Raw genomic sequence first — 27,992 nt, 5'->3', positions numbered from 1 at the left:
ATGTATCGTACATATCTTTAATTTATTGTGTGTAACCAACATGTGTTGTGCATGTACAGAATCTGCCTTTATGTAAGTTACTAACACTAGCAGGGAAACATTTAACTACTGAGTCATTTTAAAATAACGTTTTCAATTAATTCTTTTCTCCCGTTATTTTAAAAGGTTTTGCATGTGGTGTGTTGTTAAGATGTCTTGGCCGTGGACTGTAGTGATGGAATTTGTTTTTCAATAAAGAACCAGGAGGGTGTTGGTAGTAAGATTTTCATCTCCAAATACTGAATTCCTCAAAATCAGTGTTTCGTGGGTCTCGTCCTGGGGGGCCGTGGGCAGTGCACGATGTGTCTCTGCTAACACCTGATTTAGTATTCCCATGATCCCATGAGCTCCTTAGTCTTAGTACAGGAACAGCATGACACTGTCTAGAATGAGAAGCCCTTAAGACTGGACCAACGCAACGCTGCAGTCTGTCAGGTTATTTCCACCCTTAGACGAACAACAAGCCAGTTCTTGGATTCTGTGTTTGACTCCTCACGCGGTTTAGACGGAAAGATGAGACAGATGTGTCTCCTACTGAAAAGTCTCCCCATGGAAAAGTGTGTGTGCGTGTATGTGGGCCCTGTGAAATGCACTCTAACCTCTGATGTCTTTTGTTGTTTTGTTTTTTAGGGTGAAAGAATTGAGAAAGGCCAAGGAACATGAGCGCTGGCACGCGAGCAGCTCCCCCGTGTAACGCCCCCGTGTAACGCCCCCGTGTAACGCCCCTTCCAGACTCTCTCCTTCCCCTTCTTGTTTTTACCACAGACGAACTATTTACAAAAAGGCTACAAGACTCTTCAACTGAAAGATGGAGGCCAGAAGACAGTAGGACATACTGTGCTCGCGTTTCTGACGGTAGATCAGTCCATCCTGTCGATACTGCTACTGCCACTCTTGTGTTATTTTTCCTCTCCACTGAGGGACATGGGAAATTGTGCTTAAATGAAGATGATATCGGGGAAATATCTTCATGCCATTTTTGCACTCTTCATAGATTGTTGGGGGGGGGGATTGTTGTTTTTGTTATTGAGAAAAAATGTTGAAGACTGATCGCCATGGAGATGAATGGAGGCTGTTTTTCCCCTAACAGAGAGGACTACATGACCATTGCATTAACTTCATCACACTGGACCTTGCTCAAGATGATTACATTTTTATATTTTCAAAGAAAGACAAACAATCAGTTTGAACAAAAAAAAAATGAACAAAAAAAAAAAAAGCCCACAAAAACTGACAAAACCAAACCCCCCCCCCAAAAAAAAGACGTCATCTCACTGACCACGTGCATGCAGAGTTTTCAGTCAGCTCAGTGTATCATCCTTCCACCCTGCAGAGGGCTGCAGACGTAGACGGGGTCTAGTCAAAGATTATGGTTTTAAATATCAGTGTCTTACTTTGTGTGTTTTTGGAGAGAGGGGTGTGTGGTGGTTTGGAACAGACTGGAATCCCTGTAGGGGGTCTGTTTGGTGTGCACTCTTTCCACTTTCTAAGTGAGTCCCTTTCTTAATGTGCCCTTTTGCTGGCCTGCCTTCGTGAGTCCTGTGTTTGCTGAATCTACTCTGGAAACAGTGCATGTGTTTGAGCTCCTGCATGTTTTCATTCGATGCTCTTTCTTGGCGTTGAGTCTATTGTGACGTAGTTGTCCATGCTCACATTAGCTCTCACCCTTCCTCCTGTCCTGTAATTATGCAGGTGATCATTTAGAACCCTCCTACATTTTGATTTATATTTTTTATTGACTTTCTGATTTTTTTTTAATAGTTGTCTTAAACTCATATATGCTACCCGTTGTGCCACAGAAACAATATTTTTGCTAAGTTTTCCCACGTTTGTTGGTTGTTTTGTGCACTTTTTCAGTGCTCCTCACTGTGGCGGTAGGTTCATTTGGAGTTCTCCAGATTCCCTCAGCATTGCCTTGACTTCGCAGAGATGTTTCAGAAGGCTCCCTATACACAAACTCCAAGTGAATCCATATTTTTGACTATTGCGTGGTCCTTTGTACATAATGATAATGTGGGAAGGTCACAGAGAGCCAGAACCCTTAATCTGAAGAGGATTGTATTTAAGAATATATATTATTTTATTCATAAAAAGGGATAATAACATGATAAGAGACAAAAAAAACAAAAACAAATATATTGTATAGTTTTGTCTGAATGCCCAAGATGTATGGATGTACTGTTTGTAAATAATGTAAATACCTGGTGAAAGCAGGAACCATGTGCATGAAACTTTAAAGACAATGACACAGAACATAATAGAAAACAATGTAGTGGCTATGGTCTGTACACACATGGATTCACACAGTTTCACTAAAAGAGACTTTTATTTGGGACGTTCTTAAAAAGGACATTTACTATAGCATGACTAGGTTGCTAAATCATGTTGAAACATACAGAGTTGGGGAGACCCAGAAACCCTATCAAGTACAACCTCTTTATATGAGATTTACATTCTCTTTGCAGGCTACCAAGAGTTCATTAAGAATTTAATTCTGTTTTGCCAATGGTGCCGAGTTACCTGGATTACATCACTAAATGGGAAATTCCGAGATTACCTTTAAAGGAACAGATGATCGCAGTGTAAAAGAAGTAGAACATTACCTGAATTACATCACCTGCAAGGTCACCTGGTAGAGGAGTCCACTGTGCACAGAGAAGGAGGGCCATCACCTTAGGGTCAACACAAGGACAGACATACACCTGGACAGAGGTCAACTGAAACTGTCCCTAAAATAATGTTTCATACCGTGAATGAAAGATGAGGGTTAGGGTTGAAAAGGTTTGATGGATATACTAACGTCCCATCAGTTTGTAGGAGAAGATTTGAAGATGGCAGAACCTGGAATCTCCCCCCACATTGGAAAGTACACATGTGAGAGTGGTGTTTATGAGAGTACACGTGTGAGAGTGGTGTTTATGAGAGTACACGTGTGGGAGAGGTGTTTATGAGAGTACACGTGTGGGAGTGGTGTTTATGAGAGTACACGTGTGAGAGTGGTGTTTATGAGAGTACACGTGTGGGAGAGGTGTTTATGAGAGTACACGTGGGAGTGGTGTTTATGAGAGTACACGTGTGAGAGTGGTGTTTATGAGAGTACACGTGTGGCAGAGGTGTTTATGAGAGTACACGTGTGAGAGGTGTTTATGAGAGTACACGTGTGGGAGAGGTGTTTATGAGAGTACACGTGTGGGAGAGGTGTTTATGAGAGTACACGTGTGAGAGTGGTGTTCATGAGAGTACACGTGTGGGAGAGGTGTTTATTAGAGTACACGTGTGGGAGAGGTGTTTATGAGAGTACACGTGTGGGAGAGGTGTTTATGAGAGTACACGTGTGAGTGGTGTTCATGAGAGTACACGTGTGGGAGAGGTTTATTAGAGTACACGTGTGGGAGAGGTGGTTATGAGAGTACACGTGTGGGAGAGGTGTTCATGAGAGTACACGTGTGGGAGAGATGTTTATGAGAGTACACGTGTGGGAGAGGTGTTTATGAGAGTACACGTGTGGGAGAGGTGTTTATGAGAGTACACGTGTGGGAGAGGTGTTCATGAGAGTATACGTGTGGGAGAGGTGTTCATGAGAGTACACGTGTGAGTGGTGTTTATGAGAGTACACGTGTGGGAGAGGTGTTTGAGAGTACACGTGTGGGAGAGGTGTTTATGAGAGTACACGTGTGAGAGTGGTGTTTATGAGAGTACACGTGTGGGAGAGGTGTTTATGAGAGTACACGTGTGGGAGAGGTGTTTATGAGAGTACACGTGTGGGAGAGGTGTTCATGAGAGTACACGTGTGGGAGAGGTGTTCATGAGAGTACACGTGTGGGAGAGGTGTTTATGAGAGTACACGTGTGGGAGAAGTGTTTATGAGAGTACACGTGTGGGAGAGGTGTTTCCAGGTCAGCCTACCAAAACTACCAGTGTTCAGCACAGTGAAGGCGAGATGAAAACTTGTTTCTGCTGGATGGGTTACTCAGTTTTGTTAAGGTCACCAAAAACTAGAGTTTTCATATCTACCTTTTCAGACAGAGAAACAAGAAAAAAGCATTACATACAAAGACAATCCTGTGTTACGTTATACTATTTACGGATCTTGAAATATTCTTCACACTCCGCCTCAGCCGGTTTGCTTATCCAGGCTCCTAAATCAGATGAACTGCGTTGGGAACTTGACCTGCAGTAGGCCACAATCTTTGGACGAATCGCACGCTCCCAGACCACTTCACACGAGCATCTTACAGCGTGAGACTAGATCAGTGGTTAACGTGGCTCAGTGCTAACGCTAATACATTCACCTTACTGAGAGGCCTGCAGTGTTCCTGCACTACTGAGCTACAGCTGATCAAGACCATCTATTCTGTCCTTCTCTTAAACATCTAGTTACAAATAATTTTTTTCTCAGCCTGAAGGTCTTTCAGTTTTGTAGGAACAGACCCCGTGTTTCCCAGTCATGACATCATGGTGAGTTATTAATTATTTGGTGGTTTATGTTGTATTGGCACTGAAGTTTCTTGCAAGGGCTCCGGTTAAGCAATGTGGATTTTTGACAGGTTGGACAAGAAGACTCTTAGGATAAATGTACGATCTAAGTACTCAGATACGAGAAGGGTCATTTTTACACAACACCAGCAGCTACGTTCTGTCTGAATGGTGCTCATTTGCAGTTTTATGGCTTATTTCTACTTCAGGTTTATTCTCCTGTTTCATTCTCTACACAGTATTTCTGTTTTCTGCTTATTTGACCTTTTCATTGTTATTATAGCAGAGATTTGATATCAGTATTGTAGAAAGTGCCTAAAACATCGTGTTCCGAGGAAGCGATTTCAGGAGTGTGTTGCATACAGAAGCTCAGTGTTGACTGATTCCTCATTTTCAGTTTGTTGTTTGGCTTTTATCTTTTGGGGTTCTGTTTCCTTAAACGTGTGAATATGCAAGACTCAACACTCGTTTGGTTGTTTGAACTATAGTTAGAATATTCCACTGTGGCGCAGGTCTGTCCTCCTCCTTCAACCTTAACCCTTCCCTAAATGGAAGGCAAGTTTAACCCATCTGTTTCTCAGACACATAACCAGTGCCAGCTAACATGGAGTTAGAGAGATGTGTAAGTGTATGAGGTATTTGCATGAGAATCAGATTTTGGGTAAAATAATATTCCCCTTAGCATGTTGTTTTCATGTCAGATGTCAGCTAGGACAGTAGAATAGGACGTGTTCCTTCATGCTAAAACAGAAATGCTAGTTTTATATCACAGAGCAGTTTCTTCTTCTTTGTTAACGTCTGGTAGGAGCAGCAGGAGCTGGGTTGTAGTAGGATCCTTTCACCTCCTCCAAACAGTAATGTGATCGGAAGCATTTCTTGACTTTGCTGTTCCTTGTAGTCAAATTATGTTCTTCCAACATTGAAGATGCAAGTTAAACTTCAGGAAGTCATTGCTGAGTTTCATCAAACACACCAATCCTTACGTCCAAACAGTGAGATGCAGTCAGTAATCATCTCAGTCAGTTATCAGTGTCTGCCTCACCCTATCTGCTGTGTTTCAAATGACGGACTTTGTGTGGGTCTTTCAGCTTAGGAAACAGTCTGCCTCCCTTTTGTAATTTTACTCAGGGTGCCAAACGCAGGAGGGAGAGGTGACCCTCTGGAGACTAGCGTGGAGACTGAATCATTGCTTAGTGCTTTGGGTCTAGCTCAGAGTCAAGAGGAGAAACCAATGTGGTGACGGACTTCCAGTTTTCCAACACAGTGATGTTCATTTCGTTACCGAGCACTGCTTTCAGAGATATGAACTAGAGCATGGGGAAGCAGGGTAGGTGTTGTGTGCCGGTTCACATCTTCTCCTTGTCACCAAACTGACCAGGGATCAGTGCTAAAGCTTCAACCTCTTACCATTTCCGTTTGGAAATGCATGAAAAGAATACCTCATTGTTAAATACGCTAAACAAAACTCGGAATATTCCGTCATACTCTAACACAGGCTAATTCAGTCGACATTAATGTTATACTTGATTGTCCATTTCATTCTTCTGTAAGAGACAAGAGAAACATTTATTTCATTCAGTTTTAAACTCAACATCCAAACTGAGTCATTTTTCCATGGTAATCATGGTGTGTGTGCTGTTTTACCAAAATCATCACTAAACTAGTAATCTTGTTTTGGTGCTGAGCTAATCTGATATCACAGAGTTCTTAAGCAGCTCAGACAAAGACGAATGAACAACCAGAAACATAAAACAGGTTTCACTTTTGGCCAAGAGAACAAACACAAACTGTTGATGTGCTGTAACAGGAAGATGTTACAGTGATATTTTTGTCCTGTTACCCACCCTGCTGGAATATACAAAACACAGTTTAGGCTTAACATGAACTTATAATCCTTAATATGAATTTATAATCCTTCTTCTCACAAATCCAGAGCAATAAACAGTTTCAGTTTCTTTTTAACTGTAGATCAAAAGAATGTGGGGAAAGTTTAAAAAATGAAAGATGTACTTAGTTCACTTCTTCTTATGCAATTAGCGGTACAGAAGGCAGACATTCAGTGATCTATGGACATTGACTCCATATTTCCCGACCCTAATGCACGTTTTCAGCAGTTTCAAGTGACGATAAGAAAAAAAGAAAAAAAAAAGGAAATATACGCCCATCTTTCAGGGCTGTCAGCACTCTGCATGTAAAACTAGTATTAGGCCTCCCTCCTCCTGTCTTACTCCGCCTCTCCCATCCTCCTCCCCCCTGCTTTGTATCCCTGCTGTTTTCTTCTTCCATTGAGTTTTCCTCACATTCTCTCTCTCTCTCTCTCTCTCTCTCTCTCTCTCTCTCTCTCTCTCTCTCTCTGACCCCCCCGTCTTTCTTGTGAGATTTATTTTTCTGTAATTGTGCATGAAAGTGCATCACTGAATTGTTGGATATGTTTAAAAGAGCATACTAAGCTGCTGAAGCCATGCAAAACATTTTGAATTGCCCTTAAAATATGGAAAATGTTTTCTGAATGCTTTATATAATTTCTGCTGTAAAATAAAATCTAAAAATTAAATCTTTGCACATTATTTGCACATTTACACATTAATATTTAAATGGTTTTATTCCTGTTACTCTAGTAGTATCAACTCTCAAATAACACTAAAGCTAATTTTTAAAATTACTTTCAACCCAAGCAAACTTCTGATGTCAAATCGAAACACATCGCTTTCAGATGAGCATGTTTCAAACACACTTTATGTCCATTCTTATTTGCATTCAAATTAGTCCATTCAGAGTACAGCTTCTGAACACATCTGGTGTACATGCGTTCCAGTTCAGTGAGTGTGTTGGTAATTAGCACGAGACCAGTACACGTAGAGGCCGGTGTGGAGCCTTGGTCCAGGACTGCACACTTCATGGTCAAGGACTTTCATTATGAATCTCAGCAGTAAAATGAGATTCACTAGAGGCATCTGGGTTCCTTTTCTGCTCTTTCACAAAATAGCTGAAAGTCTGAATCATATCCATTAGCCAATGCAGAAAAGCCCTAGCATAATGATGGATCTCACCACAGTAGCGTATGTAGAGTGGTAGGGCCACAGTTGAAGGCTATGAACGCGGCATGAGACCCAGATACTTTAGATTATTTTCATCTCTAAAAACTAGACATGCTTTCACACTTGAACATTTTTAAAGATTTACATAATGTTCAAAAGAAGAAGTTGTGATTATTATCCATCACCATCAGTGTTCCTACTGATTCAGTAGCTACAATAGCCAATCCTTGGCCCTCTAAAAATTGGATTATATATATATATATATATATATATATATATATATATATATATATATATATATATATATATATATCTCAAGAGAGATGGAGAGCAATGCAAAACTAGGGAGAATATATATATATATATATATATATATATATATATATATATATATATATATATATATATATATATATACACACACACACATATTAGATACATGCTTTTTCGTTCATGCACAATGCAGCCACTCAACTCTCCTTCTGTCTATATATATAGAAGCACTTTGCTTGCACAGCTGATGAAGGACCTCTGTCCAAAACATTCTATTTCTCTGGAAACTCTGTGTACTTTGTGTACTCTCACTATCTCTCTCTCTCTCTCTCTCTCTCTCTCTATATATATATATATATATATATATATAGAGAGAGAGAGAGAGAGAGAGAGAGAGAGAGAGAGAGATAGATTAGATTCATCATATAATTAATATATTAATATATATTTAATTCTAATATATATATATATATATATATATATATATATATATATATATATATATATATATATATATATATATATATATATATATATATATTAGGGGATTTTACTGAACAACGCAGTAGACCTCTTTGTAGCGAAATATTCAGCATGGAATAAATATATATTTCATTATAAGCAATTTATATATATAAGAATTAAATATATATTAATATATTAATTATATGATGAATCTATCTATCTATCTATCTATCTATATATATAGAGAGAGAGAAAGAGAGAGCGATAGATAGATAGATAGATAGATAGATAGATAGATAGATAGATAGATAGATAGATAGATTCATCATATAATTAATATATTAATATATATTTAATTCTTATATATATAAATTGCTTATAATGAAATATATATTTATTCCATGCTGAATATTTCGCTACAAAGAGGTCTACTGCGTTGTTCAGTAAAATCCCCTAAAATCATCACTAAAGATGACTGAAACCATGGTTTTACGAGAGAAAGATAAGCCAAGACCTGATCGTAGAGTGGCAGAAGGCTTCTGGATCCTGACTGGGTTAACTCCTGCTGGCCCTTTAATCGGACCTCTGAGCCCCGACTAGATTAACCCTGCTAACGCTGCTAACTCCCGCTACATCACTACTAAGCTGGTGCCGAGTCTGGGTGTCTACTTAAAGAACACCAGTCGAAGAATCATGTAAGTCTTTTCCAAGAAACTCTTTTGGACACACGTCTTTCTAAGCAACTAATTGAACATTTTTAAACGTGTCTTACTTGCTACCAAAACAACGCCCAAACTTCCCGAGGCCGTATCGATAGCATCTTATCTTTGCTTAGCTTAGTTTAGCTTAGTTTATTTTAGCTTGGTGTATCTTAGCTTATCTTAGCTTCTTATCCTATTTTATCTTAAAATAAACTAAGATAATCTAAACTATTTTGTCTTAGCTATGTCTACCCCTTTACAGCAACAAGTAAGCACATTAGCTAATGCTATCTGTTTAGGATAGCGAGTATTTAGTTTTTAGCTAGCTGTGCAGCTGTGTTTTGAACTAGAAAGCTAATTTCGGCGTTTTTCTTGCTGGCTGCTCGTTTTTGTTTTGTTGAAGTTCAGTGCGTTATTGTTATTGTTTAGTGTGTTAGCTCTTTGGTAGTTATTAGGCTGGTTAACCCATTCGTAGTTATCCTGGCTGTTCTTTGACGTTTTGTTGCGGTTTTGTGTGTTTTTAGCTCTCATTAGTAGTTATCCTGGCTAGTTAGCTCTCTCCAACTCGACGCTCACCAGCTAACTCCAGATTTCTAGAGCTAGCTGAGGGTGGATACACTTAACGTTTGCTAGCTCGTATCATGTTTATTTTTCACTAGTTACCTACATGGTTTCAACTTCCTGATGTTGTGTTTGTTTATATGACTTGTCATAGTTTGACATTTAACGACTAACAGCAACGTTCGTTGTAAGACACTTTTTAATTTTCTTTTAACATTAACCAAGAAGCTAGTGAGTTCCACAGTGGTAGGTTTAATGAACTATCCCAGCTAACGCGTGTGGTTTTGGGATCATCTGAAATGATCAGTAGACCTTCAGAGTGGACGGAGGATCTGGAAATCCATGCAGTTGGGCTGCTTAAAAACTGGACGCACCAAACACTTTGTTGTCTTACTCTGCGAGTGCCCCTGTAGTTGAAACAGGATGTGATTATTTCCCAGCTGTGGTTTTATTAATCCCCAGAGAAACATTTGATTAAAGGCAAACAATAGATTTTTATGTGCTACCAGTTTATCTTTTTTCGCTTTGTGCAGAAGCAGCTATTGTTTGATTAAACTGGCCCATGTCACATGTCCAGTTGCGGTTGCAGTGGTGTGGTGTAAACGTCACCCACTTGATGCCCCATAAACAAACCCGTTACTCTCTTCCTGAAGGTGGGCTGTCGTAGACTGCTCGGCCACTACCTGATTAGGAATTATTTTAGTCTGAGCTCTCAAAACTTCAACAACTTTGACCTCAAACATGCTGAGCATATCCTACGTCAAATAGGAATGAGCAGAAAAGACAAGGTGGCTGGAATATGCATGAACGAAAATGAAGCTCTGTGCAAAACAATGACACGAACTGCAGTGTACTGTAGTGAGAGATGTAGAGATTCAGCATTGTAGTAAAGTACACAGAGTTTCCAGAGAAACACACTGTTTGGGACAGATGTGCTGATGAAGGACCTGTCTGAAATGTGCTGTTTCACTGGAAATTCTGTGTACTTTACTACAATGTTGAATCTCTCTCTCTCTGAGAGAGAGAGAAAATGTGTGTGTATAAAACCCAAACATATATATATTTCAATTCCCAAACCCAAAGCCCAAGTTTGGTGCAGAGATTCTTCACTATTGGCACCACTGTTTAGTCCAAAGCCAGGATGAACCCACTAACAAGTAACCAGCCATATGCACTTGTGGATAAGAAGTATTAGGTCTAATATCACTATGACTGAGGGCTGAATTATCCTGAATTATCCTGTTGTATCACTGGGAAAGGCAGGAAGAGCCCATTCATGTACGTTGTAGCCCTGTTGTAGCATGTTTAACACAGTTCAACACACACTCATTTTAGACAGACTCCATAACTGATTCCCAGGGCATGTGCTAATCAGCATTAACGTAATGTGGAGAATATGTGGCTTGTGCTTGGTGGTGCTAGCCGGTCTGTCATAGAACAGAACAACTGCTTACTCACAAAGACCAGATCCTGAGGGTCAATCCAAATGAGCTTTCTCACATGGTACCTTAGACTGCTGGGCCGTGTTGGGCTACACCCTTCACATAACTGTGTGTTGAGATATGCGTTATCTTGTAGCTGCCTACAAATGAGGCTTGTTTGAACCCTTTACACGTTTCATAGCAGCTCCGAGGGGTTCTTTCTTCAGTTCAGTTCAGTTCAGCAGTACCTTTTAAAGAGAGAGATGACACAAATCTGTTAATCAGTTTAAATTGAGAATTGAAATATCCTCCACTACAAACTTGGACATGTGTGGTTGTAACCCTAAACGCTCCATGGTTGTGATTTCCTTTGTGGTGTTTTATGAGATGAATGTAACGTTAGCTAATATAGGTAACGTTAGCTACTCGCTAGCAAGTTCCAAGTAATGCACACAGCGAGCTACCCTTCTAGTATGATGGGCTGGTTTATTTAAATGGAGGTTCATTCTACGGCACCTTTAAGTCAGATGTCCAGTGTTTGGGTGGTCATTTAGACTGCAGGTAATTTCACTGTGATGGGAGACAGAGCATAATATTTTCCAAACCAGATGCTAAATTTTCTCACCTAACCTTCAGGATTTAGTGTGTCTCACTAAAAAGGTTTTCAAATAATAAAAATGTTAAACACACACAATTAATAACAACACCCCTTCCAAAGTGTTTACTACATCGTTATAAGTGAATTTAGATTTGATCCTCAGCTAGGTGTGTTGTGGCTCTGGGGATTCCTCACTGTGTCTTTTAAAGTGTAGGTTCACTGTCTTACAATGCAGACCTTATTCAACACGGTTACCATCTGCTGTCCTGCATGGCACAATCTCGATGAAAACTACAGTCCTTCACCACTCTTAAACTCAGTCAATCCTGTCATGTAAGCTTTTATTAATCTAGATGATATAGATTCGAAGAGCAGTGTAGCCACATCTGTTCTCTTGGATTTTACGTTTGTTTAGGGTTTCAAGAACAATATTGAATGCAGAAGTAAGAAGTAGTGGTTAAAAAGCAGTGCTTAGCAACATCTACTGAAGTCCTTTATTTATTAATTTTGCATAGCCAATGAGCTGCTAGACTAAATCTGTGTAAGGTATTTTGTGAGCACTGTTTTTAGGAGATAAATCTGAACAGGTAGACAGATTGGAGTGTCTCACACTTGCGTTTGGAATGAAGGGCAGAGGTGAGTGGATGTTGTTTTAGGGAGTGGCCTTGCAGTAAGGTCACATCTGAATACCTTTTAAAAGGTTTTAAATGTGAATCACAGCTCTCAGTGCCAAGCACAGAGATCAAGTTCTTAATCAGTGATTTAATTACAGGTCATAGACTTGGCTTTATGCTTTTAACAGAAAACTGGCCAGAATCAGATGGTGATTGAAACAGTTCCACCAAATGTCAGTTTCTTAAGCTTCAGGCTTATACTGCCCGCATGTGTCCTATGAACTGTGCAGATTTTACTGATGGTTTTACAGTCATGCTGTCTTACGTCACTGATTTTAATCACTTTTTTTGCTGATTAATTTAATATACACATTAACAACCCTAAGACAGTAATACCTTATAACGCCTTATGACCTCTGTGCTTTATTGGATTCTTTTGGTCTCTCACACACACTCATATTTACACTTTGGTCTTGGTTACCTCAAAACCTCTAAGCATTTGAATCACTAGATGTTCTCTTGTAGATTCTTTGATAGGTGGGCCAGGCGCTCTTGTTCTGGTCCAACCGTAGAACTGAAGTGTCTCCTATAAAGGGCCCTTATGGCGTATGTTTAAATATAGACCCTGAAAGGTATCTGTCCTGCCTTGTCACCTTTGACATAATAGGTCATGAACACTCTTGCATAGGCCTGAGATTCAGGTGGGACTGTCAGGAACAGGGTCATGTTTGAAGGACAGGAAATGCTTTGTTGAAATGGCACAGCTGGATCAGATAGATGTGGTTTCCCCCAGAGCTCTGTGGAATATCCTACCACAGCTGTGATGTTCACACATACTTGGCTGTCTCATTGTGCTGCTGTGCTACGGTTCTGTCCACTCACTGTGTCAGTGCCCTGAGCATGTTACTGACTGAATGTGCCAGAATTTCCTGAGCATAAATAAAAATACAGTATAGTTGGTGTTTTCTTTGTTTTGTCTTGACTCTGTAACCGTCAGATCAGAAACACTGGTTTGTAAATTAGCTGATCTAATGGACTCTCAAATGTTTTGACTGTTTTACTAAAGCGTCATTGTCACCTCAAAAATATTAACAAAAAAGATTTGTCAAAACAAGATATTCATAAATTCACCCACGCATTTATTTCTAGTCGGTTCAAGCAATATAATCCATGCAGGTCTCTTGGATCACTAGGACGTTGGACCCTATCCGTTAACCTTGCTTAAGCACACAGACACTAAATCAGTTGTGTGACAGACTGCTTCAGGTCTCAGGGACTTTACTTTAGACCTGTTTATTAGCTACCTTTATTACTAATTAAACCAATTGTCTCCTGTGACTTGAGCTACATAAATCATACTACCACACATCTGAGACTGGGGCTGATGGGACCAGGTTGATGTGTAAGCGCTTAACTGAAAATGTATTTCGGAGCTTGCATACATAAGTAGGCTGTAAAAACCGTTTTCATTCACCATTGCATTGCTTTCCCATGTTCAGACACTTCAACTGACAGCTTGTGTTAGGCCTCATATAAAGGTATTTTATAATGATTTCATGACGGATCATAGGAATACTTTCAGTTCCATTGCTGAGCGACACGGTGGCAGTATAGAACCACTTATTTAATTTCTTATGTTTCCAAGCGGACTTAAGATCAGAAGCCATGAAAATAAGGCCGTAGACTTTTAGCTGTATTTCCTATAGGAAGCCTGTCTATGGCTTGAGTGTTTGCTGAACTTTGAACTTGCACACATCATCGTAGGGTTACAGGGAAGGCGATGGCAATGCTGATAACCTCAACCCTGTTCAGTGACGTGCGTGTGTCCGTAGCATGTACATGTGCACTGTTTGGCTCAGTGAACCACAGCTTTGCTGACCTTAAGAGATCAGTTTGGCGTTTACAGATGCGCTATATAAAATGTACTATTTGAGGATGTATCTTTGTATTTCAGAATGACCACTGTCTTTTTGTGAATTACATCAACATATGATCACACACCCTACACAGGCCATTCCTTAGCAGAAATGCCGACCACAATCCCAGAACACACCTACACTTTCAAGATAATAGAAACCACATCCTTAACTGTGACGTGTACATCGGGGGACCACAGACGTTTAGTTTGTACTGGGGTTCTACTTTGCTCTGTTGTTGGTGTTGCTGCGGTAACGTGTCTCCCCCCCCAGGTCAGGCCCGGTTGCAGAGGGTCCAGATGCATCTGGAGTGGAAGGGAGCAACCGTAGGCTCCAGCATACACAGGCTCAGGTAGACGAGGTAAGACCACTGACATGAGTAAGAGATGATGCCTGAAACCAGAGCCAGATCATCTCCAGAAACACAAGCGACTTTGAGATAGATTAATAATGTCTGCAAGTTTGACTGAAGTTCAGGATGTGTCCTGGGTGAGGTTGAGTATAGTGTGAGTGTTATGGATTATTTCTGAAATCTAACATATGTGGCTTTACGCATAGCTGCGCATTCAGAACTGTTTAGCAGGCATTGCAAATACTAGGTGTGTGTGTTCACAAAGGCACACACAACAGATGCCTCCATAGGAAAAACACTAAGCCAAATGACCTAGTGCTACTGCTGTGGGAGATGTGAAAGGGTGGTATACCTCAGAGCCTGGGGCTGTATATCTGTGTTCTACTGCCCCTCGGATGCAGCTCACGCTCCAACATGACCTTTTAACCTCCCCGTCAGGCCTATGAGCTCACACAAGCGCCCACTTATGTAACAGCTGGTCACCATGGTTATGTAAGTGAAACGTGGACCATGTGAGTGTTGCCACTCCCACCTGCCGGGCCTTAAAGGGCTGGCACCCCACGATGCCCTTCTGCGAGGCAGTCCGTGGGTCCCTGTGGGTTCGGTGCGTGCCAACCCTTGTGTTTTGTCTTGTCTGCATGGCTATTTCGTTATGTAATACTGAGGAGGGGGTCACGCTTTAATGTCTGTGCTGCAGTGCACAGCAAGCACGGTGAGACCGTGACCTGTGACCCTCAGAAGTCCTTGGTGTGACAGTGCAGTGCAATGTTCTGAAAACCACAGGCTGGTTATGGCCTCACCTAAGAAAGCCATCACACAAGGTCACACGTTCAGGTTTTTCCCCTGTCATCTATGAATGAGTGTGATCATGTGAACAGGAAAAACACACTCAGAATTAGCCGTGTGCCTCATATCACATCAGCTCCAGAAGTAACGCAGCCAGTCAGGGAGGTCTGATAATCACACCATCGTCCTAAACCTCCAGTCATGCTAAAGTACAGTGGGACTTTAAACACTACCCTGTGAACCCTAAGTTGCGTGTGTGTTCTTCTGCCCCAGGTGGTGGACATCATGCGTGTGAACGTGGACAAGGTTCTGGAGCGTGACCAGAAGCTCTCCGAGCTAGACGACAGGGCCGACGCCCTTCAGGCCGGAGCCTCCCAGTTTGAGACCAACGCGGCCAAGCTCAAGAGAAAGTACTGGTGGAAGAACTGTAAGGTAAACGTTGTGTCTGAGGAGAGACGATGACAGGACGCCACTGTCTCCTGGCATCATACACCTCACCAACATGTATTCACACATGGCCTTTTGTATCCTGGGGACTGGCCCGGTTAAATGACACGTTCATGTGAATATCTCTGGGTATAAACACGTGTTTCCTAATCAAAACGCCTCAAATCGTAGACAGCTGGAGGATTATTAATACAAAAGAGGGGGAAATATAAATTGAAATTATTCATATTTGAGTAATATTGATGTGAATTCTGATCAAATTTAATTACTTTAATCCACTGAACACTTTCATGTCACTAAAATAGTAAATCTGAGGGGAAATAGCCTGGCTGTATTAACCAATTAGAACCAACGTATCTATATGCAGGCACCACACACAGAAGATTAGGTGTGTGTGTGTGTGTGTGTGTGTGTGTGTGTGTGTGTGTGTGAGGTATCTGGCAGGAGGTTTCTCACCATGGTGATCGTGACTATATCTGCTTTATCTGAGTTCATAAAGGTGACCTTTATATGTAGCAATGCTGCAAAGCCAGGCCTTTCTAATCCTTCAAAGTCTGTTAGCAAAATGACAGAAAATCTAACCAATGATGTTTGTGATTTTCACTCCAGGGAACACCATGCATAATGAGCGTGTGCTTTATGCATGGCACACCACCGATACTCTAAATCTAAAATGCTGACTTCTCTTATTCAAGAACATTCAGCATATAGAAATGGTCCAAAGTTTAAAGCATCAGCATGTGTACAGTAGATATCCGTGAAATCCGCACAGCATGCCCATAAAAATCCAAGTTAATAACGTTCATGAGAAGGATATCGTTTAGCTAAACACAGCAGTAGCGGCCGTCTTAAAGCTGGAATTATGTGTTTGTCTGTTTTTATTAGAGAAGGATCCTTGCCTACAAATACAAATATAGGAACAGTTTCCAAGGTTAAGAAGAAAAAACATGTTCATCCCTTTATATTCCTTTGGAATCATTTTGGAAACGACTAGTTAAACATCCTGAATGCGGTTGTTTTCCCCCTGCCGTGCTGAGCTCTGTTATCAATAACATGGTGATTAACAAGTTTGTGCATGTCCTGTTGACTATTGAGATCACTCGATATTTCATTAATATTTCTAATTGTCTTTCTCCTCTGGAGAAGTTTCTAATGTGCTTGTTTCCTGTTCCAGATGTGGGCCATTCTGATCGCTGTGATCATCATCATCATCGTCATCATCATTAGTGAGTATAGAAGAACCTACGACTGTGAATAATCTGCTGCATTTAACCCTGTCCTGATTAGTACATCATTGTGATCAAAAACGCTTAATCCTGTCCTGATAGTACATCATGTCATCTTAATAATAGTAATTAATTTTTACAAATTAAATTTGATGATCGTCATTGCAACAAATGTATTGTATTTTGATTCATAGTTTATTTTGCAGGTTATATTATTATTATTATTATTATTATTATTATTATAAGCATGTACCATGTTCACTGTTCAGTAAATTAAGATTCTTCAGTGCAAGGGTTAATAAATAAATAAATTGATTAAAGGCTTGGGGTGCTTAAGCTTAACTTTGAGCCAAGTGTGCTACACAAATGTGTAAACGTGTGCATGACCTCGTCTTCTCTTGTGCTTTAGTCTGGTCTCGGTCGTAAAGCCCAGGAGCACGGTCCTGATGGCTCCGAGGACTGTGGTTAGGAGTGTGATGGATCAACTAATTCTATGAAGACAGAGAGAGCATGTTCTTCCTGAACTAAAGCTGTTCTAGCCTGCTGCATTACAAAAGCATATTTTGTAATATATATATATATATATATATCCTCAATTTGTTTTGTTTTAAATAATTATTTGAATATGCCCAGACAGTATAAGACAGACAGACACCTTTCTCCCTCTTGACTGTGCCTTATTCTTTACTGAAAGATGTTTTCAGTGACACTCCACTTTCACCATTTACACACACCACAGTGGACTAACTGTCCAATGCTTGGTGGGATAAAGGCTCTATGTAATGAATAAGTAAGATACATGCACAAAAACAGTTGATTGTAGCATTGCAGACACACTAGTGAAAAAAGCTCCTTACACTGCTTATTGCTCGTGGAGAGTACTATGGCTCCGAAAACAACGGGCAGTGTATGTGTGATTATAAAAGTGGGAAGTTAGTTACTTGGTGCCTTAAATTTCTAGTGCCAGAACAATTTAGAACCAACCACAGGCCTTATTAGAACAAACGAGTAGCGTTCAGACACAGAGGTGCCTTTTAAAATCGACACTGCCATAATGGACAAGTGTATTCCAATTATACAGCACATGTGCTTACATGCTTGTTTTCAAAATGCTTGTCTTAAAATAGTGGGGGGGGCAGGGGTACTACAAAAATGTTTCACAATAATGGATAAAATAACATTTAAATGGGTTAATTATCTTTTCAGTGTCTGGTAACTGTTGCTTCACTTTGATTTTTCTGACCTAAAGCCTCGCGATGCTGTTTTCTCAATGTCTGACGCCATTCATCTTCCCCACAGCGGCAACACAAGTTTATCTATTTGTGCGGCTTTTCTTTGGACTGTATGCAAATTGTAAACATGGAGACTAAATGATATTTGAGGTGGCCTTCTAAACTGTTACGCCGACTGGATTTGCCATACTTGCTAATAAACAGGTTTAACAACTGCTCACTCGTTCACACTGGTTATTGGGTGTAACAGACTTGCTAACTTGACACCATTTCTGCCAGTTGGACTTCAAAACTAAAGATGTTGGTGTTCGTCACCGTTTAAAATGTTTCAGTAACCCCTGGACATTTTCACCTTTCCCCTCGGTATGAGCTCATTCAGTACCAGAGCTTGACTCGTTACAGACCTGAGCCAGCGCCCCCTGGCGGTCGGTACCACTCTGTTGTATAACAAGGGGAAACACGTGAGGCCTCGCCTGGAACGCTCGCTGTGTTTATAACCACCGGTGCTGCAGGATAGCCAACCACAATGTGTCTATGGAAGCGTCTGGCCAATAGGTGTGCAGGGGGCGTGGTTTAGAGGCAAATATGCGTGCAGAGGCGTGGCTTGGAGGCAACTGGGCGTGCAGGGGGCGTGGTTTGCGCTTACTGAACTCGCGTTGCAGTAATCCGTGGATCTCTAGGGATTTGGAGCGCGACAAAAATAGAACATAAACAACGACACGCGTCACACGCGGATATGCGCGCGGACGGCGTACACTGCTCGCGCTGAACGGCTCTTTTCAGGAGTTTTCACAAGACAAAGAAGTCTCGAGCGAACAAGTGTCGACTCGCGCTAGCAAGAACTTTCCATCCCCGCTTTGATGTGTTCTGGAGGTGAAGCACAACACTGAAGGTTTGAAACTTACATTAAAGAGAAACGTCAAATGTGTCTGGTTAACGCACATAAATCATGGGCAGCTCGCTCGCGCAAACCTCGCTGCTTGAGTGTCCACACACGCGTGTCGCGTTTCCATGGGCGCGTCGCCTAGTGAGACGTTCACACAGACACGTGATATTAACCTCTTTAATAACTTGCTGCACAGTGTCATTACAAATATAAACTCTTGAATTATGGCGCTTTATTACGACGTACAACAGCCACATTGACAACTTCAGTGTTTTGTGTGGCGTTGCCACTGACTCGCTCGTGCCGGTGCACGTGCGCGACAGCCAGCCTGGTGCGGAATGGAGCCACACCTGCAGCTACAGCTGTAATAACAGCAATAATAATAAAGTAGCTCCTCTGTTGTCTCCTCTCCTGTCTGCTCTGTAGAGATGTGTTGCTTTTTCTTGTGAAATTCACCTGGAAGAACAGAGAAGGTTACCGGTTGTGTGCAGGTGCTATCAGATGTCGTAGGAAGCGTAAGGCACACGACTGAGTCCTTCCCCGTCTGAACCTCGCGGGGGAGGTCAACATCACCACCTGCACCTCAGGGTTCATGTGAGATGAGAGTGAAAACCGTGATGTGATCAATGAGCAAAGGAAACCCCAGAACAAAGAAGAAATTAAAGAAAAGATTTAATGGAAATGCACGTTATACAGTGAACATTCGAGTGCATAAAGTGGACCATCGCTGCTCGCGTCTAATATCTCGATATGAACATAAAGAATATCTTTAATATCTTTAAGACTGTTCTGTCGTCATGCTGATAAAACATTTTGAAATTTGGATTTGTGACAGCCACAAACTTTGATGCTAAAACATTAGTCTCGTGTCTCAGGAATCTTAAATTGCAGTGTCAAATAGTCCTGGTGATGTCCTGGTGAACTGTTACGCTGTCAGTCCTGCCCTCTGCCCTGAAACCTCAGATGCCCTCCTATCACCTCAGACAACCTCACACGACGTTTCTCTGCTCTTCTGCCGTACTTCTGAACTTGTGTATTTTTTTCTCAGTTGTGTAGTAGAAGGTTCTCAGTATCACAGCTTTCACATTATAATAATAATAATAATTATTATTATTATTATTGTTGTTGTTGTTGTTATTATTTTTATTATTATCTTTGTGGGTGGAGGCTACAATGAGTCTCCATTATCAAATATACAGATTTTTTCCTGTTATTTCCACCACTAAGCATCTAACTGGTCTAGAATAAATCACACTCAGCGCCCAATAAACCTGGAGAACAGGACTGCAGCTGATTGGCTGGTGCGTTGCTTGGTGACAGCGGTGAAGACTTGAGCGTTCCCTTCTCACCCAAAGACCCTGGCAGTGTGGAGTGTGTAGTGGGCTTCCAGCTTAAGTTCCAGTGATGTTCTCAGATGTTCCCGGGGTTTACAGAACAAAAGTGTTTGTTTTCATATTGGCTTCTTCAAAAGCCACATAAACCTGTTTCATTCCAGTCTGTTGCCTCCCTCAGGGCCTAATTGGCAACTCAGTACTGAAGACCACAGCCTGATGCTCACCATGCACCACAAAAGTACGCACACCATACTCTAAATACACTCACACTCACAAAACACATGACTCCTACTTTTCCATAAATGACTAGACACTGGCCCTACGTTCAGTCCACAGCCTACCGTGTCTCTCAGGCTCTAATTGGGTCTAATCGGGTCACGTTCACCTCTGTACTGATTTTGTGGACGGTCTGGTCCGTGGATTTGGGTGAAAGCTTCACGTGGTCTGCTCCACACAGTCCACACACACCCCAGTTCTGTCAATGACTTTTTCTTTAGTCACGATTGTTTTGATTCACTGAAACGTGTGTGCCTCAGTTCTGCAGGGGTGGAGTTTCTCTGGGGCGGAGTTCTGCCTCATGTATCCTTGGTGGTTGTGTTTTTAGTCCTGAAGTACGTGGGCCAGCCCTTTGACCACGCCCCACTGCGCCTCCGCTGTCAGAATGAGGATTACGTCACGCTGGACTCCAGCTGGTCCAGCTTCATCAACCCCTGGAGTCGCAAAGTGGCCTTCATCATCGGCAGACACAAAGTCCGCACGTAAGCAGGCACCCAGCCATACACGCCTGTTCTCGCACACCTGCTGAGACGCCGTCTGGACATACTGCTCAAGGTCAGTGAAAGTGACTCCTCTGACCAGGTCTCAGTAGTCATGGTTGTTAATCCAGGTAGAAGCAAAACTACAGTGGACCCATCACAGTTTTCTCAAGACGTTTTTTCCCTACACCCCACACACATACCGCACATGGGGTGTGGTTAGGATGTACATCTGTATTTTCTGTGATTTTCTTTCTCATAATGTTTAAGTGCATTAGAAAGTGTGTGTGTGTGTAATTGTAATTGATAATTAACTGATAATTGGTAAAACCACAGTAATTGTGCATGTGTGTGTTTGTGTGTGTGTGTGTGCATGCATGTGCGTGTTTGTCTGTGTGTGTGTGCGCACGTGTGTGTACAGGGGGCCCTTGAACGAAGGCATGTTTGCAAAGTGTAACAGGACAGATCTTCCCATGATGCACAAGGACATAAAGAGCTGTAGGCCGTGATCTACAAACTGTAGTTGAGACACTGGTACTGGTGGTACTGGTGTTTTGTTGTTCAGATTTCTCCTAGTTTTCCTCAGGAGAAGAGGAGATGAGTGGAACATGTGTGTGCCCACAGTGGTCAGGGTTAAGGGTCAGGGCCACTTTGGCCAATCCTTCAAAATTTGCTGACCCCCTGACCCCTGATTCTCTCCTCACTCTCTCCCCAGCTGGTCCACACCAGCTGGGCAGTAACGGCGTGGCATCGTCCAGTGACAGCAACGGTAACCTATGGGAGGACACATACAAGGAGCGTGTACTATACTGGAGCTACCTGTAGTCTCGGAGGAACCTCTCACCTGTTGGGAAAGTCACTACAGGTACAGAAGAGGGACATAATTAGTACCGAACTACTAACGGTGGTAAAATATTACGCTCGCTCCAGCATGGGCTCCGACGCCTCAGGCAGCAGTTCCGGAGAGTCCAGAGGTTCCCTGGGCTGAAATGGCACCTCCACCAGCCATGCAGGTACCGACCCACACGCGGGTTCCAACCCACAGACAGGGGCAGGTCAGATGCCATTTGAGGAGAACGGAACATCCGTGTCCTTTGGTACTCCGCCGTTCTCCGAACTGCAGAAGTCCTTGATTCCGATCTTCTGATGAGGTAAAGTCCAATGCTTAGCCAATCAGCTTCCTCTCTGACCCCCCAGTTCCTGTGTGTGTGAGTGTGTGAGAGTGTGATTGGGCATGGCCTCTATTCCACGTGCGTGTGTATCGCTGTGCAGGGGCCCGGCGCAGGTTCTGGAGGAAGACCAGGCCAAACTGTCAGTTCTACAGCCTCTGCAGCCCTGGTTCTCCCAGGAGCAGAGAGTGGAACCAGGACAGGTGTGTTTATGGCTCCGCCCCCACATCTCCCCCAAGGAGGTCAGCATGCAGGGGTGGAGCTCCACACACACACGCCTCACACACACACATGCACTCCACACACGTGCCAGACACACGCCACACTCGTGCCACGCACACGCGACACACACTCCACACACTCTTGACCTGCTGGAGAATGTCTTGGCCGAGTGGTTGGCCCAGAGTCAGGTTGTTAACATGCTGAAGGAGGCGTGTGTGTGTGTGTCTCTGTTTATGGCATTTGGCAGACTCTCTTAAACAGGCTTAGATATTTGAGAGTGTGACGGTGCGTGTGAGTGTGTCGGTATGTGTGAGTGTGAGTGTGACCGGATGTGTGCTCAACACTCAGAGATGTTTATAGCAGCAGACAGTATCTGTGCTCGATGGTTAGCGGCCTTGTTTCTGCACACGTTCATTCAAAAGGATGTTCGGAGTGTGTAACTTGCGTTTCTGGAAAGAGTTCCAAAGTGTGACCTTTGACACGAGAAACGTTTCTTTAGCCTTTGACGTGAGACACGTTTCTTCAGCTTTTGCTCATTTTTTGCTCACAAAACATAACACAAGTGTTTGACTTTTCATCTGTTTACCCCTCGTGACCCTTGTGATGTGTCCCTCCCCCATGTATCTGCGGACTGTCTGTCTCTTCTCCCATGTTTTGTTTTGTTCACGCCACTGTGGAGGACAGCAGTGTGCCAACACACTCTCAGCCCCGCCCACTCAAGACAGCCCCGCCTCCAACACCTGACTCCCCTCCCCCTCTCACGGCACTCCCACGCTTAGACCGCTTGCCATCCCCGCCCCTTCACCATTGGTTCAGATAGGAGGCGGAGTCGAGAGGACTCTGCCTCTGACTTTGGTTTTTACTTCATTTGTTCAAGCACTGTGCCAGATGAACCATGGGTGTGTCTCCTCCTCAGCTTATTCTCTGCCCACACTTCTATGGTTAGTCAGTCATGTTGCTGCATTCTGATTGGCTGATCTGTTTGAGACTTAAGAGGCGGGGCCAATTCGTAGAAGAATGCAAAAGCATCTGTGCTGACACAGCAAGCACTGGGGGTTTGGGGGAGTTTGTGCTGTTTTTGTGCAGTTTTAGCCATGCTAAATGTAAATAACAGTACTATGTATTTTAATACATTCAAAAAAAGAATATCTACTCAAATCAAGAACTAGTTTTTGTCTTCAGGGAACTATTTTGAGACACCATGAAAAACTAAATAAAAGACCGGAATGAACATTCAGCTTGTTGTGTATTTCAATGATTTTTATTTAATAATTTTTTTGTTCATAAAATATTTAAATGATTTTATATGGGAGAATGTACATGCAACCATAGAAACAAATGTCCTTTTTCAATCATGGCTCTTTATTTCACATTTGCAATTGAAACACAGGGCTTTATATTTGCTGTTTTATTTAACATTTTGTTTTACAATATTTACTCTATTTACATTAGTGCTAAAGTAAATGTACAAAAGAAATTTGCATCAGATCTGCATATGCATGAGTTTGCATATGCACACACTGTGAGTCAAGTGGTGATTCACTTGCATTGCACCAGTTACAGAGGGGGTGCAAATAAGTGTCTGTGCATGTGGGTGTGTGTGAGTGTGAGTGTGTGCTCATGTTTAGTTTGTGGTGTTTCCTGTTTCAAACACAATACTTCCAGAAACAGTCTGTGCTGCTTCCTCTCTTGTATGGTTTGCGACCCCCCAGGACTTGGACGAGGGGGCGTTCCCGGGAGACCCTACCCAGAAGCACCTGCAGAACAGCACACGACCTGAGAGCATGACACCATTGTACCTGGCACTGGTGCGCCAACCCCCAACCCCCCCCCCCCCACACACACACACGCTTACCTCCACAGCTCTTGAGAGGAAAGGACCAGCTGCTCGCAGACCTGCTGGAGAGCAGATATCAGATCAGACTGAACGACAGTCAGGACACATATAGCATTCTGATATATGGGAACCATAAGAAATAATGTGTAAAACTATACATTTTTCAGTTTTAAAACTATTTTAGTTATATCCATGGATTACACTCATTTAAATTGCAAATGCTTTTGCCTATTAACAAAAACTGAGAACCAAGTGAAAGACATGCAACTGGAAAATCAGGAATGAACGTGTGATCACCACCTGAACCTGTGTACAGTAGGCATAACTGCACCCTTCTCACCTTCCCTGTTGATGTCCCCTCTGAGGAGGGAGGGGTAACCAATCCCCCCGGCGCCCCAGGATGGGTACGGCAGGGCAGGGTACAGCCGCTCCCCGGGATCAGTCTGCTCGTCCTCGTCTGACACTGAAATAGAGAAACACCCATCTCTTTACACGCACGGGGCACGTGAGAGTGTGTGTGTGCGCGTGTGTGTGTGTGCGCGTGTGTGTGCGCGTGTGTGTGTGTGTGTGTGTGCAGCACTCACCCGGCCCTGTATAGGGCATGTCCGAGTGTATGAAGGGGTGAGCCGGCAGAGGTTCCAGAGCAAAGAACAGAAGACTACAGGACAGGAGTAGTTTGCACAGCATCACTCCAGCTAGAGAATGCACACTCTTCCAGTAGGAATGTCTGACTAAAAACACTCTAGCTAGAGAACGTGCACTCTTCCACTCAGGATGTCTGACTAAAAACGCTCCAGCTACAGATGCGCGTGCACTCTCAGTCGGGGTGTCTCAACTAGACGTGTTCCTCTGCTCCCATCCTCCCCTTATATGTCTCTCTGTCCGTGAGTCACGGACACACCTGTCCAGTCCAGCCATCGCACCCCTCTCAGCTCATCTCATTCCCGGTATTCCGCCTCTCTAGCCCTTTGGCCCAGAACTTTCAGCACGTTCCGACTGTAAATCCAGAACAGCAGCAGCACATTTTGGACGGAGCTGTAAAAGCGGCTACGTACGTCTCCGGTGGCCAGGACTGGGCCTGTGTGGTTTACCGCCAAGCTCGTAAATTGGCCGTGTGCAGGTGTGAGAATGGCGCGGGGTGGGCGGGGCCTGGGGCGAGGCGGGGCCTGGGGTGACTCATTTCTTTAAGAGGCCCCTGCAGTCACTGCGTCACTGTTCTCTGATCAGGCACGTCGTTCCCTTACTTTGCGCCTTCAGGAAGGTCATACAGGACTCCTGAAATCTGGAGTTTAATATCGTTAATGTTGTCTGTGTTCTCACAGCCAGTCACCCCCCCCAATTTTAACTTATTATTATTATTATTTACATTTACAGCATTTAGCAGACGCTCTTATCCAGAGCGACTTACAAAAGTGCTTTGTCATTTACTCATAGAATATATCCAAGTACAGTACAGTAGGTTAGAATTAAACATACCAATGAACTAGAATACTGTAGAATACAGGGATGAATGCTGATACCTAGCAGTATACATAAGGTCTATCTTAAACAATGATAAGTGCTATAAACTAAGTGCTAGAGTTTGTTAAACAACATAAACAATGCCCTACAATAAGTACTAAATTAGTCAGCCAATAAGGGAGCAGTGTCAGTTGTCCTTTAAATATTCTGCAAATAGATGAATCTTCAGTCTGCGTTTGAAGACTGCAAAATAGTCTCCATGCTTGTCGTCCATGAGACCTGAAGCAAGGTATTTCAAGCCGAGCCGTACTTGAGGTTCGAAGTACTCGAGGTACGGATCGGGCTTTGACCATTGACCTCCTGTATGAAGGGGCTGGTCCATTTTTGGCTTTGTAGGCCAGCAGCAAGGTTTTAAATTTGATGCGTGCAGCTACAGGGAGCCAATGAAGGGAGCGCAGCAGTGGAGTAATGTGTGAACTTCGATAGAAGACCAGTCGTGCTGCTGCATTCTGGACAAGTGGTAGAGGATTGATGGCTCTTAGAGGAAGACCAGCAAGTAGCGAGTTGCAGTAGTTTAGCTTTGAGATCACAAGAGACTGCACAAGCACCTGAGTAGCTTATCATTGTCCTTCGTATGTTACAAAGGAGGAATCTGAAAAACCAGGTTAGATTAGAAACATGAGTTGAGAGCAACAACTGGTTGTCCAAAGTTACGCCCAGGCTACGGGCAGGCTAATACTGAGCCCTGTGGAACACCAGTGGAGAGTCTACATGGTTTGGATGTGGATCCTCTCCATGCCACCTGATAGGACCGTCCATCCAGATAGGACTGAAACCATCTCCAATAGCCAGTCACACCAAGCCTGGAAAGAACAGAGAGAAGAATGTTGTGGTTCACTGTGTCAAAGGCTGCTGAAAGGTCTAGAAGAATTAAAACAGATGACTATTTGGTAGCTTTAGCAGCATGAAGTTTCTCCATCACTGCTATGAGGGCCATCTCTGTAGAATGTGCCAGTTTGTAGCCAGACTGATTGGGATCATACAACTGGTTCTGGGTGAGAAAAAGAGACAATTGATTATAAACTGCTCGCTCAGGGGCTTTTGAGAGGAAAAAGAGAAGTGATACCAGTCTGTAGTTGGTAACACTGGAGCTGTCAAGTGTGGCCTTCTTGAGGATTGGTACCACCCTGGCAGTTTTGCAGTAGGCACGTATCCAGAAGATAAGGAGTTGTTGATGATAGAGATGAAAGGAAGCAGATCTCTTGTGATTGTCTGGAACAGAGCAGAAGGAATTGGATCCAGCGAACATGTAGTCGGATTGCTGGAAGTTAGGAAGTCAGAAGAATTTTATCTGTGGAGAGAGGAGAAAAAGAAGTCAGAGAGTTGGATGTTGGGGAATGTTGGTTGGAGGGGTGGGAACAGAGGAAAAGGACTGGAGGATTGCTGCAACCTTCTCCTCAAAGAAGGTGATGAAATCTTCCTGAGTAAGAGATGAGGAAGGAGGGGGAGGATTAAGGAGAGAAGAAAAAATAGTGAAGAGCTTGCATGGATCAGATGATGATGATTTGAATTTCTGTCTGTAGTAGGATGACTTTACAGATGTTACTTCCAGTGAGAACTTGGAAAGGAGAGACTTGTATGAGCTGAGGTCTGAATCTACGGGAGATTTCCTCCACTGCCTCTCTGCATTCCTTCATTCTCTCCTGTGGCAGTGAAGTGTTTCTGTTAGCCAGGTGGCAGGTGGGGAGGACTTAGCAGGTCTAGAGGAGAGAGGGCACTCATTCATTGATGAGGAGAGTGTAGAAATGAAAGTATTTGTAACTGTATCCAAAGAGAGAGTCAGGGTGAGGAAGGGTGGACAAAATAGTAGAAGTAAGGGAAGAGGGAGTTATGGAGTGCTGATTGCGACGGAGGAAGGAGGAACATGTTGGAGAGGACTGGATGGAAAGAGAAGGATAGAAAGTGATGGTCCGAGAGGTGGAGGGGGGTGACTGCGATGTCCGATGTTGTGGTGGTGCGGGTGAAGATCAGGTCCAGAACATTGCCTGCTTTGTGAGTCGGAGGAGAGTGGTTGAGGGTGAGGCCAAATGCTGTCAACAGCGGAAGGATGCAGGAGGAATGCAGCTTGTCTGATGGAAGGTTGAAGTCACCAAGGAGAATGAGTGGATTTCCTTCCATGGGGC

At 42.9% G+C, this 27,992-nt stretch overlaps 3 protein-coding genes and 1 long non-coding RNA gene across 12 annotated transcripts in view; 3 read left to right on the top strand and 1 right to left on the bottom strand.

The window, feature by feature from the left end:
- Positions 1-7,069, top strand: part of camta1b (calmodulin binding transcription activator 1b) — a 228,868-nt gene extending 221,799 nt beyond the window's left edge. For all 8 annotated transcript variants that reach the window (XM_081705222.1, XM_081705223.1, XM_081705228.1 and 5 more), the window contains one exon: positions 670-7,069. In XM_081705222.1, coding sequence (XP_081561348.1) covers positions 670-733 — 64 coding nt within the window. In that variant the 3' untranslated portion in view covers positions 734-7,069. The remainder of the gene's footprint in view (positions 1-669) is intronic.
- A 1,758-nt stretch (positions 7,070-8,827) lies between these two features.
- vamp3 (vesicle-associated membrane protein 3 (cellubrevin)) lies at positions 8,828-18,360 on the top strand. Its single transcript, XM_027033255.3, has 5 exons — positions 8,828-8,986; positions 14,376-14,463; positions 15,514-15,672; positions 16,862-16,913; positions 17,323-18,360. Coding segments are annotated over exons 1-5 (318 nt in total). The 5' UTR covers positions 8,828-8,984; the 3' UTR covers positions 17,340-18,360.
- Positions 18,361-18,798: 438 nt separating this feature from the next.
- LOC113592380 (uncharacterized) lies at positions 18,799-21,108 on the top strand. Its single transcript, XR_003412304.3, has 3 exons — positions 18,799-19,037; positions 20,544-20,603; positions 20,970-21,108. It is a non-coding gene; the product is annotated as an uncharacterized LOC113592380 (long non-coding RNA).
- Positions 21,109-23,852: 2,744 nt separating this feature from the next.
- Positions 23,853-25,488, bottom strand: uts2b (urotensin 2, beta). Of its 2 annotated transcripts, none has more exons than XM_035520160.2 (4): positions 24,933-25,488; positions 24,689-24,811; positions 24,367-24,407; positions 23,853-24,268 (listed from the first exon to the last, which is right to left on the bottom strand). In XM_035520160.2, the coding sequence occupies exons 1-4, from the start codon at positions 25,033-25,035 to the stop codon at positions 24,158-24,160; spliced, it is 378 nt and encodes a 125-aa protein (XP_035376053.1). In that variant the 5' UTR covers positions 25,036-25,488; the 3' UTR covers positions 23,853-24,157. The 2 variants fall into 2 exon arrangements, with proteins under 2 accessions (XP_035376053.1, XP_035376052.1); XM_035520159.2 differs by having other exon boundaries at positions 24,367-24,410; positions 24,933-25,486.
- Between the last annotated feature and the right edge of the window lie 2,504 nt (positions 25,489-27,992).

This window comes from Electrophorus electricus, chromosome 22 (genome assembly GCF_041902795.1).
Source record: "Electrophorus electricus isolate QZ-2024a chromosome 22, ASM4190279v1, whole genome shotgun sequence".
Lineage (NCBI taxonomy): Eukaryota > Metazoa > Chordata > Actinopteri > Gymnotiformes > Gymnotidae > Electrophorus > Electrophorus electricus.
The sequence above is the reverse complement of the archived record's forward strand: the minus strand, read 5'-3'. Positions and strand labels throughout refer to the sequence as shown.